Source organism: Colobus angolensis, unplaced genomic scaffold (assembly GCF_000951035.1).
Source record: "Colobus angolensis palliatus isolate OR3802 unplaced genomic scaffold, Cang.pa_1.0 Scaffold57, whole genome shotgun sequence".
In the NCBI taxonomy this organism is placed as follows: Eukaryota; Metazoa; Chordata; class Mammalia; order Primates; family Cercopithecidae; genus Colobus; species Colobus angolensis.
The window spans coordinates 1,398,043-1,413,509 of record NW_012119265.1 but is presented as its reverse complement, the minus strand read 5'-3'; the positions used below and the strand labels follow the sequence as shown (position 1 = coordinate 1,413,509).

Below are 15,467 nucleotides of genomic sequence, written 5' to 3'. Positions count from 1 at the left end.
TCTTTGACTTAAAAAACAGAATTATAACTAAAAAGTGTTGGACTAGGAAAACATTATGGAGTGGCATTTGAAAGTGAATTCTTAAAAATTATAACTTTGTGGTCTTCACTAATATTACCACATTTCCCATCTGTTTTTCATCTTCTTTTTCCTTTGTAATTCATCTTGACTCATCTTCATTGTGCTTGAGCATTCCAGTTTCTTGTTCTATTTTTATCTTCCTGTCTGTTGTGTCAGAATGTACCTACAAATCTAATACAGATGTCCCATGGAATACAAAAGATTAGGACATTTACTAACTCACCAGTCCACATGGATTTCAGCTATTTCTGACTTGTTATTGATTAGCTTATTGTAATTTAAATTTTAAAAATGCAGTCCAGGCCAGACACGGTGGCTCACGCCTGTAATCCCAGCACTTTGGGAGGCTGAGGCGGGTAGATCACAAGGTTAGGAGTTCAAGACCATCCTGGTCAACATAGTGAAACCCCGTCTCTACTAAAAATACAAAAAAATTAGCCGGGTGTGGTGGTGGGCACCTGTAATCCTAGCTACTCGGGAGGCTGAGACCGGAGAATTGCTTGAACCCGGGAGGGGGAGGTTTCAGTGAGCTGAGATTGTGCCACTGCACTCCAGCCTGGGTGACAGAGTGAGACTCTGTCTCAAAAAAAAAAAAGCAGCCCAAAGAACTTAGTAAAAATCCCAGGTCAATGTATTTTACAAGTATTTTATAACCTAATTGGTATTTATACCACTTAAGTGTAAACCTCTGAAAATGTATAGCTAGATTTATGAACATACCTTGTAAGAAGAGCATAATTGAACAGAAAAATAACAATTGTATAAGCATTTTTAAATTACCAGATGGTATTTTCACAAAATACCTATTTAAAATAAGCATTAACTAAGCATTTATATGAAGTATTTCCCTAGAGTATTATGATTTCCTATGTATGATTGCCAAATTCCCATTATAAATCAAAACCCAACTTTTTCTCCAATCTCCTTATTGTGCCAGTTTTACTCTTAAAATCCTTGTGGTGCTTGTTCAGGGGCAGACTTTACAGTGTCTGGTTGGTAGCGATTTGAGTATTTTTGTTTTGTTTGTAACATAGACCCTTCAGAACACTGTAAGGCTTATTAACAGTTTTAAAGGAGTTCCTAAAGATCAAGATGTCATTTTCTTAAGTGTTTATCTCTAAGGATTTATTAAATGAGTTCACTGAAATTATCTTAGAGCCTTGATTTGTTAAGGTGATTTTTCTCTAACAGGTATTGCAAAGACTTTCTGTGGGTTTTAGAAAATAGTTGATTGAATTCACTGAATTGTTTGTGGACAGCACTGTTACAAGCAAAGTCCTTCCTCCCAAGAATCACCACTGCTCCTCCCTGTTTAACTTTCCTAGCCACCCTGCATGTTCTTCTTTTGTTGAACAAACACTTAATGAGCATTTGTATGTCCCAGGCACATGTTAGACCCTGCTGATTGGATGGAGACTAGGGTTTATGGGGGTTGCCTGTGAGGCCTTCAGCCTAGTAGAGAAGAAAGTATTCTAGGACTGTACACAGATAAGGTTATCTTCTAACATATCCCCCACGCAACCAGTGGATATATAGGGCCTCCCTAAGGAAGAGATTGAATGATCTCTTGCACTCCCACGGGCATTATTGCATGCAAGCCTGGCCTGTAAATCTTCAAGAGGGGTGTTTTCGTTATTTTACAGATTAGGCACAAGGATTAAATAGTAATGCCAGGTTTTGAAAGCAATTTTTTTAACTCTGAAAATATTCTGTGATATACCAAGTGATTTTTTTTGTCTTCCTTTATTATTTCATATTAATTTTAGCATACAAAGGAAAGAACTTCACAAATAGAATCCTATACTACTGAGACTCTTTTGAGTGTTTTTCTTATAAGATGATAATGGAAAGTCACTTTTTTAAAAAGTGATAGAATCACTTCTATTTAGCTAAATTTTTACTCTCAACTCTAGTAAGTCTATACAGAACATATTTTATTGTAATCTGTATTCATTTGTTTAACTTCTTTTCTTTTTAGTGGAGTTGGATCACAGGATTGATTTTGAACTCAGAGAAGGCCTTGTGGAGAGCCGTTATTGGTCAGCTGTCACGTCGCATACTGCCTATTGGTCATCTTTGGATGTTGCCCTTTTTCTTTTAACCTTCATGTACAAACATGAGCACGATAATGATGCAAAACCCAATTTAGATCCAATCTGAACTCTCGAAGGACATAAATGGCCTAAAACTGATTTTTTTTTTTCCTGTTAAAATGTGTGTGTCAAGATAAGGAGATTTCAGGGTTAAAGTATATTTTAGTTTTGTTTAGGGCAACAGATATTTGAATTTAAAAGCAGTTTATTTAAAAAAAAAATGTTTTCAGTTCTGAAGAAGTTATTTACAGTTTCTATCATTCTAATTATGAGTCTGACAAAACCTTCTCCAGAGAATCAAGCAAGACCTGGATGTGAAGAAGGTTTGGGTAAACTGCATGTAAAGGCTACAAATCACAATCTGATTCCTCCCAACTATAAAGGCATATGGAACATAATGTATTAACCAAAGTATGTTATAAATTAAAAATAGTCAAGGTTCAGCATATTCTATATGAAGATCGCAAGGTGGTATCATTGTTTTAGATTTCTATGAAGGCTTTCATTTTTACATCCCTTTGAAAAAATATAACAGATTAAAAATGTTTTGAATTTAACTTGTTTAGGAAAAACTAATGCTTAAAACAATATTTGAACTACTGTATTTATAATTTATTACCTCTAATTGCTTTATTTCAATGTATGAGACATGACTGTTTTAATGTTTGCTTTGAACATAATTTAAGAACCAGATTTATTTTCTATAGTGTTAAACCCTTTTTTCTCAGAACTTCATCTTTGTACTCTTCAGATGAATATATAGACACTGTGGCATACATTATTTTCTTTTTTCATTAAAAACTTATGGCTTCATACAACACTAGTTCAATTTTTTAAATAAACTTTTTATTATGTTACATGTACTTCAGGGAAAGCTAAAGTTTCTCTAAACTTGACACAGAGTACTCCATAATGGGTACATTTCATTAGCTTTATTAGAAAACTAGTAAATGCTTTTGAATAGGTAGTATGACAGCTGTTTTAAATGTACAGACATTTGTGTGCCAAACAACATATATGAAGGAATGGGATGCCACTAACTAGTGCACATTGTTTCTAAATGTGCCATTGAGACACAAGGCACAGTAAGTCAGGATTCTGAGGCATTGGAAGGGTTTTCTTCAGCTGTAATTGTTTCCACAGTGCTTTTCATCTGAGGGGCTCAAAGTTTAAGAGGAGTACATTCAATAACCCATGTACTAGCTTCTTGAGGTAAGTAAATAAATCTTGTTCTCATATTACATGTTAATACACCAAGGCACCAAAACATTTAAAGTGCCTTGAATTAGATTACATCACAAATCAGAAAAGCTTGGATTGGGCTGGTCACCGTGGCTCATGCCTGTGATCCCAACACTTTGGGAGGCCCAGGTGGGAGGATCACTTGAGCCCAGGATTTCAAGACCAGCTTGGGCAACATAGTGAGACCCCCTTCTCTGCAAAAAATGACAAAAATTAGCCACTTGTAGTGGTGTACACCTGTAGTCCCAGCTAGTCAAGATGCTGAGGCAGGAGGATCACCCGAGCCCAAAAGTTTGAAGCTGCAGTGAGCTCTGATCGCACCAGTGCACTCCAGCCTGGGTGACAGAGCCAGACCCTGTCTCTAAAAAACAAAGAAAAGCTTGGGTTGAAGCCAGACCATACTCTTTTATATGCTGTTCAATGACTTAATTCACATGTGATCTTTAGTATTTAGTATTTGCAAACAATAATAACAGAAGTTGCAATTGATAATTCGGATAAATGACCATGAACCCAGTGTTTCCCTGCTTGATTTCTAGGTTCTTGGATTCTCACACAAAAGAGGAGTTACCTAGAGGGGATCAGTAGCCATCCCTGTTGCACACAACCCTCACTTCTGAGTGGTTTCCACTAGGTTCCACTTAAGGTGCTGTCTTTTCTTATCTTGCAAGGAATTGCTTAGCTTCCCAATAATCATTGTCAAACTGGGAGCAAAGTTGGTCAGCTGTATCTCTCACCTCCTCCTTTCTTCATAAGATAGTAGAATCTGTGACTTACTTGTAGGTTTTACTTAGCACTTCAGTACTGTTGGCTGCTTTGGCCTTTTGTTGAATTTGCACAACAACATAAAGCACTTGTTTTTAATGTTTAAAAAAAATTCCAAGACTCCATGACCAAGTATGTGACTCACTAAGAAACCCTTGCTATAAAAGGCTTTTGATGAAATCTTAGCAAAGCTAAAGTAATCTCTAACTTAGAGATTCCTATGAACTCAGGTCATTTTCATAGCCTGTTTATTTTGTAGGTCTAATTTAGTTCTCAGGAAAATTAAACTCATGCTATATGACTGTATCGTTAAAGGTACTTGAGCATATGTTGCTGTAGGTGGTATGACACTCAAATGCATAAGAACTTTAAGGGATTTATCCTTAACCACTAGAATATGAAGAGCCCTTTTTACCTGAGAAGAGTGAAATTATGTCAAACCTTTTAATTTGATATCACTGAGTAAAAGGTATGTTCCTATAGCCATGGGAATATGTCTGCTTCCTTTTTTTCATATTGAGAAAACAGTCAAATTTAACCATTTGGAGTTTATTTGAATTCTTGGAAAGAGCAATATTCAAAACCTTTTCAAAAATAAGATGTTCTGGACTAGTGGATAGATGTTTTGTTTTCAGTTCATTATTTCATCAGTAGAGATGGTGATTTTGGTTTTGTAGTATCCTTGTTTCTATGTCTGTGCATGTTAATATTGGATGTATTTGTATATACTTAATATACAGACTGTGTTTCCTTCTGGCTTGATTAGAAGCTAAGTCAGTTACTGAGTAACATTTTGCAACTTTATTCCAGCAAGTACTAAATCGGCCAAAAAAAGTTTTGTTTTTGATACCATTAAAATTTTATTCTCTATTTTGTGTATATGCTATGATGATTCTCCCGAGTACTGATTAGATCACTGAACTTTAGTTAGGTTCCCAAGAATTATTGACGGTTAGAGTAAGAATGTCTTAGATTAAATCTAGCTTTGTTTTTACTTTAAAATTAGTCTTTCTAAGCCTTATGTTCATACTTTCTTTTCAACAGTAATTTTGTTTATAATCCAGTGTTACTGTATTTTAGGACATAATTTAAAAATATACTGGATTTTGGCCAGGTGTGGCAGCTCATGCCTATAATCCCAGCACTTTTGGAGGCCAAGCAGGGAAGACTGCTTGAGCCCAATAGTTGAAGACCAACCTGGACAACATGGTGAAACCCAGTCTGTACAAAAAATACAAAAATTAGCTGGGTGTTTTGGCACACATCTGTGGTCCCAGCTACTGAGGAGGCTGAAGTGGGTAGGATTGCGAGGAGGTGAAGGCTTCAGTGAGCCAAGATTGCACCACTGCACTCCACCTTGGGTGACAGAGCTGAACCCTGTATCCAAAATATATATATATATGTTTACACACACATACACACACACTGGATGTTCTCATAACTGCTCTTTTGTATGTGAAGCAAGCCTTAGGAATCTTATGTTTTACTTCTTTCTGTTAAATGGCATCTGTTATGTTTTGAAGTACTCACACTGAACATGCTTCATGCTGAATACTCACACTAAAGGCCTCAGATGTGTAAACATTCATCCTTGGTCTCTTTTTTCTCTCTGTTTCCTCATTGGGAGCTAAAGCATCCTAGTCTACAAGAAATTTAACACACCATATTCCAGCTTTGCATCGCCTAACCAGTAGACAAAAGGAAAAAGAAATTGTCAGTGCAGTATCACAGCTGGTGCCTCTGTTCATTCCAGTGATAGTACATGAGCCCCTTCCAGTGGAATCAGATCAAGCCAAGAAATTTTACTGTAAAGTCTGTAGTAGAAGACAAGTAAATAAATTTCTTTTTGATCAATTAGATTGGTATTTCTGTCTTCTCAGCTAATTAATGAGTAAGGTGTGTGGACAATAGAGAAAACTAATTTGAGTGTATGTATTAAAATTGCTCTTCTAAAACAATGTAAGATATTAAAGATCAAGGCAGAGCAAAAAAGAATGTAGCAATCATATGCTAGAAAAAGAAACTAAGTTTTACTAAACTGTGTTTGGGGTAGTTGACCTCTGTAGTTATTCTGAAGTTTTCTATCCCTTATCTGTATTCTTCTGTCATTCCTGTGCCTCAAGGCTCTGCCAGGAATCTGATGGTACTCTGGCTGAACTTAAAACGTAAGAATCTCAAAGGTCTCATTTAGTAAATGTTAGTGCTGAGTTGGTGACAGCCTGGGTTATTTGCTTGTGATAGTTTTCAAAGAACCGTAAAATTTCCAAGTTTGTACAGATTTTTAGAGATCATTTAATCCAACCCTGTTACAGTGTCATGTCAGCATTTAAATAGCAGTAAAGGTCATGAAAAGTAAACTGAAGGGCAGCAGACTCCATGAAAGACTAAATACAGCGACAACTGAGGGAAGTGGTAAAGTAAAAAATATTGATGGAATTTTAAAGCTGGAAGGGGCATAGAGACCATTCTTTTCTGAATAATATTCTGCAAATATTAACAGGTGTCATGTCAAAAACTAAGAAGTGTAGGAATTGACAAATTCAAAAATTTCCCTTACAGCAGGGCTTTGGGAGCCTTTGCTACACTAAATGCTCTGTGAATCTATCTGGTGCTGCGTGGGGGCCTCCAAATTCATTTAACCATATTTTTTAATTTGGCATTTACCTAGAGAAATGCTATCACATTTAATTCCTTAATTTTACAGTTTCACCTCCTCATGTGATTCCTTCAGTTTGTAAGTGACCAATTCCACCCTATACAATCACATGGCCAATCAATGACAGAATCAGAATTAGAACCTAGTCCCCTGATTCCCAACTATGTCTTATATCAGACTGTTTCCCCCAATTGATAGGAAACTCCTCCTAAAGGGCAGAAACTGCCTGTCTTCATTTTTGTCCCCCAACCTCCCCTCCACACACACACCTCTGTAATCTGATCCTTTACTCAGCAAGCTGTTAACACATGGCTATAGGTTTGAGTTCCCAGTTGGTCCCTTCTTCCTTCCAGACTCCCATACGAGTACACTATCAGGTGTGGACAGACTTCCTCTTATGCCTCAGATTCAAAATACCCAGGAAAAAGAAAAAGAAATACAAAACAACAAAAAGAAAATCAAGAAAAAAAATAAAATGTCCAGGAAATATTTTGTTAGTTTTCTATTCTGGTGACAAATGCAAACTTAAGGAGACAAGTTACACAGTATTAACTAATGTTTAACATTCCTTTCCGTAGTGTTGATGTGTTGGCCTTTTATCAATTCATGACAAATAGGTCACTTCCAAAACTGTTCCAACATAGGTTAACTCAGAAATTTAAAATTTAAGTACTATCCTTTTTGGAGACTATGAGAAGAGTTCTTACTATTGTGTTTTGTTTTGTTTTTTGGTGTGTGTGTGTGTGTGTGTGTTCGTTCCCCAAAAATAGTCCCTTGGTAGATTGTTAAGCGTGAACTTTTCCTCTGCCTTTGTGTTTGAATAGGGGCGGGTGCATGCTTAGTATTGTCTGCTACCTTATGGTTTTTCATTTATATGTAACATGGTACAACTTGCTTCCTCCCCACCCAACAGTTGTCAGGATATGTTGGGGAATATTCTTTAGGAAGATTACATCTGGTCTTCTGTTGGAGTAAGATGAAAAACAAGTATGTTAACACTCGACCTTTAGTGCTTTCTCCTGGAAGACATTGAATATCTAGGAGCGTCACTCATACCTTCCCTTGACTGTACCCACACCCACCTCGGTCCCTGCTTGATGTCTCAAACTTTTGGTTTCCCTTTGAGCTTCATGACAAAAAATTATAACTATTTTCTGGTTCTAAGGCTGCCATAATCCCAACGTTGCCAGTAAGAAGATGGAGAATTTTTGCTCATAGGGACATTTCTCAGAAGCAGCTGGCACCATGACTCTCCTGAGACCCTTGTTTCCTTTCTTTCAGCTCCTGTGACTTCTTATGTTCACTCTCCCTAACACTACTAAAAGTTGTCAGTGACTGCAATCACAACTCTCTGAAGGCAGGCTTTTTCTTTTTCCTTTTCTTTGTTACCTCTTATTTTCAATAGCCAAGGCAGGTTAGTTTTCTCAGGATCTTCGGTTTTACTGAAGCATGCATTATTTCTGTTTTCTCTCTGCAGTGATCAGTTTGGATGACAGAAACTTTAAACTTTTATTGTAGCATTGTCCAATTCTGATTTTTCTCAGCTAGAACTGATGCACGCACATTTAATGATTTCAAAGAAGTGAGAGGTAAATGTTTTATTCTGCATTATACTGTGTTTCTCTAGCTGAATTGATCTGTTATCTTGCTCACCCGAAAGAAGTAGTTGTGCTCTACAGTGAGCAACTTCATACTAGTCTATTCTAAGCATTCTGGGGAAAATAATCCTCATCATACAGTTTGTGGTAACTCTTCCAAAAAGTTTATGAAGATTGAAAGATCTCCCTATTCATCAACTATGGCTACCACATTCCGTTCTACTAGGAAGGCTGGTGGCCACAACTCCCTCTAGAACATCAGAGGATAAAGTACACTTATATATGAGAAAAGATAGGCATATTCTGATTATGGTGCATTCACAATTTCTCAGTCCAGACTTCAGTCAATGACAATAGCTCTGAGGTCTTCACACTAACTCCAAGAACCCGTGCAGATAGAGACCTACTCCTACTACATTTCCACTCACCTTCCCATTCCCCCACCTTTGCTACCAAAGTGACTTAAAAAGTCAAGTTTTAGGTGCTTGTTTTTTAAGAGTCCAGGAATTTCAGTGCTGAACAAAAGCAATTCCCTGAGGTGGTACTGACCTTATATGAGAAATAAGTGGCCAGGTTATAGGGACTACATATAGAACTGAGATGGGACAGTGTACTATTAGGGGAAAGAAAAGGTAAACGTGTGAAAGGAAAGAGATTGGTGCATGATCATGACAGTCTGACAGCTTAAACATTTCAGAGGCATTGTTTCTGAGAAAGGGGATAGGGACACATAGGTCTGAAGACAATCAAAGCCCTTTGATGATGCCATCTGTCACTCAAGGCTCCCCACAGCCTGCCCAACCTGACTCTCCTGCCTGCTTCTCCTCTGCCTACCTTCAACAATCAAATTATATTTTTGCTACAATAAACTACATTCCATTTGCCTTTAAATGCTTGCATTTTAGTTATTATAGTGGCTACCTGTTTTTGTCTGCCCAGCATCCTATTTCCCCTCCTTTTGGATCCTCTCCTACCCAATTCCATACGTCTTCTTGAACCCTTTCCTGCTCCTAGTTAAAATTATTTTCTGCTTTGTGTGAGTCCCTGTAAGCACCAACAGCTCAATCATAGCACTGTCTGCACCATGGCCAGGAGATGAGTACATGACTCAGATCAGACCTTATTTCCCACCCCATAAGCCACAGTGATTAGACAAGAAATAGGCACAGGACCCTAACTAGATAGGGCAAAAGCCTTCCATAGGATTTTATTTGGTGGCCCTGATATGCAGGTAGCCTTCTATGGCTGTTAAACACAATCCAGTGGCACATGGGGTGATATGAGGATGGAGCCATCCATGGCACAACTCCACCCTTTCCTGGGACATGGATTATGTGCATCTGCCATGAAAAGGAAGCCTACACAAGAAATGAGCCAATGTTCCTGGAGAACTGAAGCAAGTATTACCTCCAGATCAGTTGTACTTTTATTTGCTTACACTCTTTTGAGGTGGATCTCTGTCTCTTGGATCCAAAAGAGTTCAAATTAATAATCATTTAACAAAAAATTACCTCCATATTCCTAATGGAATTGTCTTTGAAGATAATGTTTTGTGATCCGCTGGTTGAAATTAATTACTGCTTGTGAGCCCCCGTTAACGATGTGTTCCTTTCCCCATTGCTTGTTTGTATCAGCTTTGCTGAAGATCTATTGGCTATAGGTGTGCAGCTTTATTTCTGTGTTCTTTATTGTGTTCCATTGGTCTATGTGTCTTGTTTTTGTACCAATGTCATGCCGTTTTGGTTACTGTGGTCTTACAGTTTGAAGCCACATCTGTGTGATGCTGCTGACTTTGTTCTTTCTGCTTTGGGTTGCTTTGGCTATTGAGACTCGCAGTTTGGTTCCATCTGAATTTTAGAATAGTTGTTTTCTAATTCTGTGAAAATTTTCTAGCCTCTGTGGAAAATGAGGTTGGTAGTTTGATAGGACAGCATTGATTCTGTAAATTGCTTTGGGCAGTATGGCCATTTTTTAACTATATTCATTCTTCCAATCCATGAACATGGAATGTTTTTCCATTTTTTGGTTTCATCCCTGATATCTCTCTGCCATGTTTTGTAGTTCTCCTTGTAGAGATCTTTCTCCTCCTTGGTTAGGTGTATTCGTAAGTATTTCAGTTTTTTTTAATGGCTATTGTAAATGGTATTGGGTTCTTGATTTGCTCTCAGCTTGAACGTTATTGGTGTATAGAAATGCTCCTAATTTTTGTGCATTGATTTTGTATCCTGAAACTTGACTAAAGTTGTTTATCAGGCTAGGAGCTTTTGGCAGAGTCTTTGGGGTTTTCTAGGTGTAAAATCATATCAGCGAAGAGAGCTAGTTTGATTTCTTTTCCCAATTGGATGCCTTTTATTTATTTCTCTTGCCTGATTGCTCTAAGTTGAATGAGAGTAATGAGACTGGGCATCCTCGAGATTCCAGTTCTCAAAAGGAATAGTTCCAGCTTTTGCTGATTCAGTATGATGTCTGTGGGTCAGTTGTAGATGGCTCATATTATTTTGAGGTATGTTCCTTTGATGCCTCGTCTGTTGAGGGTTTTTATCATGAGGGAAGTTGGATTTTATCCCTATTCAATAAATGATGTTGAGATAACTGGCTAGCCATATGCAGAAGAATGAAACTGGACCCCCCCCCCCACCTTTCACCATATATGAAAATTAACTCAAGATGGATTAAAGATTTAAAAGTAAGACCTCAAACTATAACAATCCTAGAAGAAAACCTAGGAAATACCCTTATCAACTTCAGCCTTGGCAAAGAACTTTCGGCTAAATCCCCAAAGGCAATTGCAACAAAACAAAAATGGGCAAGTCGGGACCTAATTAAACTAAAGCACTCTGCATAGCAAAAGACACTATCAACAGAGTAAACAGACAACATACAGAATTGGAGAAAATATTTGCAAACTAGACATCCAACAAAGATCCAGAATCAATAAGGAACTTAACAAGCAAAAAACAACCCCATTAAAAAATGGGTGAAGGGCATGAACAGATGCTTCTCAAAAGAAGACATACAGGCAGCCAACAAACATATGAAAAAATGCTCATCACTAATCATCAGAGAAACGCAAATCAAAACCACAATGAGATACCATCTCACACCAGTTAGAATGGCTATTGTAAAGAAGACTAGTAGCATGCCAGTAAGGCTTCAGAGAAAAGAGAACAAAACTGTTGGTGGGAATGTAAATTAGTTCAGTCACTGTGGAAAGCAGTTTGGAGATTTCTCAAATGACTTTAAACAGATCTACCATTCAGCAATCCCATTACTGGGTCTATACCCAAAAGAAAATAAATCCTTCTACCAAAAGCACATGTGGTCATCACAGTGCTATTAACAGTTGCAAAGACAGATCAACCTGGCTGCCCATCAACAGTGGACTGGGTAAAGAAAATGTGGTACATATAAATCGTGGAGCACTATGCAGCCCTAAAAAGAACAAAATCATGTCCTTTGCAGCCAGCCACGTGGATGCAGCTGGAAGCCATAATCTAAGCAAATTAAGAACAAAAGGTACCAAGTGCTGCCTGTTCTCACAAATGGGAACTAAACATTGAGTACCTGAGGATGCAAAAGTGGGAACAACAGACACTGCAGACTAGAACACTGTATGGGTGAGGAGGGCAGAAGGATAGGCTGAAAAACTACCTATTGGGTACTATGCTCACTACCTGGGTGATGGGATCTGTACCTGAAACCTCAGCATCACACAATATACCCTTGTCACAAACCTGCACATTTACCCATTGTTTCTAAATGAAAAGTTGAAAATATTTTTTATTAAAAAAATGTGCTTCTCAATAATTGCACTGGTTTCATTTTGCCTTAATTTGGGGTTTCGTTGTAGTCTCCCACTTGTGCGTGTAAGTTCTTTAAAGCAGGGGAGAAATCCTAATCATCACCAGACCCTCCACAGTACGGTGCTTAAATTTACTGAATTATATCTACACCGGTATATAAACCAGGCTCTAAGTGCTGGGAATAACCATGAATTTTAAAAATACAAAAATCTTTGCCTTCATGGGAAACTCTGTGACCAAAATAATGAGAACTGCTGAATTGGGAGAAGCCTTGAGAAAGGGCAAACCCTACCTGGAACCAAAAGACTCAGACTAAAGGAACATTCTTTCTCCACAGCCAAAGAAAGAAAAATCAGTAGCTTGTGGGGCAAGGCAGAAGAGTAGAAATTATATGTCAGGGTGAACTTGAATGCAGAACTGGGGTGTGCTATTTTAAAAAACTGTTACATTAACCTGTGCTAAAATCCCTAACAAAATATTTATAATTGCAGGCACTCCCCAACTTGGTCCCATAGTAACTCAGTGGCAATTTCCTACAGAAACCAAGAAGTATTTCCTCCTTGCCCTATGCTGTTCCCTAAACATAACAGTGCATGTTCACCCCTCTCTACCTTTGCATTTGCTGTCCCCTCACCCTGAAAACTTCCATGTATTGAACTTTCATTTATTTTGAAGTCAGCAATGAGTTGCAGTTGGAAAAAAGACACATTCCCAGTGCTTTCTCAGTGCCTTTAAGCTGCAGACTGTTTTGTCTCTAAGCCAGACAGTAATATATGATTCACTCATTCTGCAACTGAAATTAAATGGAAGGGAAAACGAGCAAAGGAGAAAAAGATGAGGTTTGTGGAAAATGGTGATCAATTAGTTTGCTTTTGTGAGGGATACTAAAACGTTTTGTTGTTGTGTTTTGTTTATAAGGAAGGGAATGTATTCCAAGTTTTAAATAAATAGCTATTAACTTTAGGAATGCAACTATTTTGGAAGCTAAGGATCACCTGTTTCTACCAGTATATAAATGCATTTTAAGGTGTGACTAATGTACTAAAAATTGTTTCTGTGGGGAGAGAAAACCACAACACAGTGAAGAGGGAGAACTAATGTGGGAGGTAAACCCCTCCCACAGATAGTAATGGTGGAAAGTTACTTAATCTACGGAGACTACTGGGGCATCTTATTTAGGGGTCGAGTTTGGCTCCTCATAGTAATGCCAAAGTAGAGAATACTCATTGCTGATACATCAAAGACTGAGCATTTTTCTCAACAAGATCAGTGGCTTTAAATATTTGCTAACACCACCTGTTTCAAAGAATTCTCATTTTTCCCCCTATCAACTGTAAAAAGATTTAAGGATGTGGCTGTGTGTATAGGAGTGAGAGCTTACTAGCTTGCAAAATTTATTAAATCCTTAATTGTGCAGCTTGTATTAACATCACTGTTAACATTACTGAAGGTTTGCTATCTACCTGGCACTGTAGGTGCTTTAGATACATCCCCTCATTTAATGTCCACAATATCCCTATGAGGGAAATACCGTTGTTAGCTCTTAACTTTCCACAAGGAAACCAAGGCACAGAAAGGTTAGGTAACCACAGTCACACAGCTATGAGATAATGGTGGAGCCGTGGTATGTCTATGCTTAATCCTGTACTCTGCTGCCTCTCCCCGCTTAATGTTTGGGAACACCTTCTAGATGGGCCTTGAGACCAGACTCCACATAAACGTCTGTATGTAGAGGCCTGATAATTGTAACTCAGTCAAAAGTCTAGCCTACTCCCCTGCTAGTGATCTCAGTTACCAGTGAAATAACTATAGTTTGCACGAGTGGAATAGAGAGAAACCTTTCACATGGAAAAAGAAACCAAGGTGATCACATCCTGCTTTGCCTCTTCTGGGCTTTGAGCAGAATGGCTGGTATCTTGACAAGTGATTTTCCCAGTGAATATAATCTTAGCTGTATTCCTTCCAGTACATACAACAGCTAAATATTCTTATCTAGGAATAACATAGTCCTGGGAATGGTTCAATTCACACTCCCCAAGTTTAAGTCTGAAAATATCTGTCATAATCATCCTGGAGCCACATTTTTAACAGTGTGAAGTCTTTTCCAGAATAAAGACCCTGAAATCTTTCAAAGGTTCTTCAGAATCCCACATATGACATATATGTGGCATACGTGTCATATATATGTTTTATTTGTGTGTGTGTGTGTGTATATATATATATGTAAAACTAAGACACTCAGGTTCTCAGCTATACAGATGTCCTTAATGAGTCCACAGATCTTAAATTTTAAAAATTGTCATCAAAAGGAACTGGAATACCCTTTAGTTTTGGAATCATATTTTACGTTTCTCTGAGAGGCTTGTCAGACTCAGATTTCTGTTTATTTGAGATTTGCTGAGTCTTGTAACCACAGCACTTAATGATACTTAAGGTACGTGTTAAGACTCAGCATGGTCTGTTTGTAAAAAGTGTTCCTCATATAACTCAGTTGAGACAAATTCTATAAATATAAGGACAATCTGCCACATGTGGTAGCCACACCTGAAATCCTAAGCCCTTTGGAAGGCCAAGACAAGATTACAGGAGCCCAGGCCTTCAAGACCAGCCTCATCAACATAGTAAGACCTCCTCTCTACAATTTTTTTTTTAATTAGCCAGCTGTGGTGGCACACACCTGTAGTCCTAGCTATTCAGGAGGCTGAGGTGGGAGGATCACTTGAGTCTAGGAGTTCTAGGCTGCAAGTAAGCTGTGATTGCACCACTGCACTCCAGCCTGGACAACAGAGCAAGACCCTGCCTCTAAAATATAAATATATGTGGAGAATCATGAAATCTGTATTAGGTCATTTTCCTAGAATTGAAAATGCTCTCCTAACTTGATATGCTTTATGCTTAATTTAATGTAACAGTTTCTTTTTGCTGCCTATTTTGCTTCACCTTTCAATAATTTCTTATGTACAAATAGTTAATATTTATAGCTTGAGGGGTTGCCTTTATAGTGGGAATAAAAGGCACATTATATGTTACACCATCATGCCACCTCATCTCTGTTAAAAGCGGTCTAATTTCATGATTTTGGCAACATTCTTTTTTTTTTTTTTTTTTGTAGACGGAGTCTCGCTCTGTCGCCCAGGCTGGAGTGCAGCGGCCAGACCTCAGCTCACTGCAAGCTCCGCCTCCCGGGTTTACGCCATTCTCCTGCCTCAGTCTCCCAAGTAGCTGGGAC

The 15,467-nt window shown here is 38.1% G+C and overlaps 1 protein-coding gene across 4 annotated transcripts in view; it reads left to right on the top strand.

Annotated features, from left to right (window-relative positions):
• The window catches only part of DDHD1 (DDHD domain containing 1), a 120,340-nt gene extending 115,289 nt beyond the window's left edge, over positions 1-5,051 (top strand). For all 4 annotated transcript variants that reach the window (XM_011961816.1, XM_011961814.1, XM_011961815.1 and 1 more), the window contains one exon: positions 2,060-5,051. In XM_011961816.1, coding sequence (XP_011817206.1) covers positions 2,060-2,241 — 182 coding nt within the window. In that variant the 3' untranslated portion in view covers positions 2,242-5,051. The remainder of the gene's footprint in view (positions 1-2,059) is intronic.
• The last annotated feature ends 10,416 nt before the right edge of the window (positions 5,052-15,467 follow it).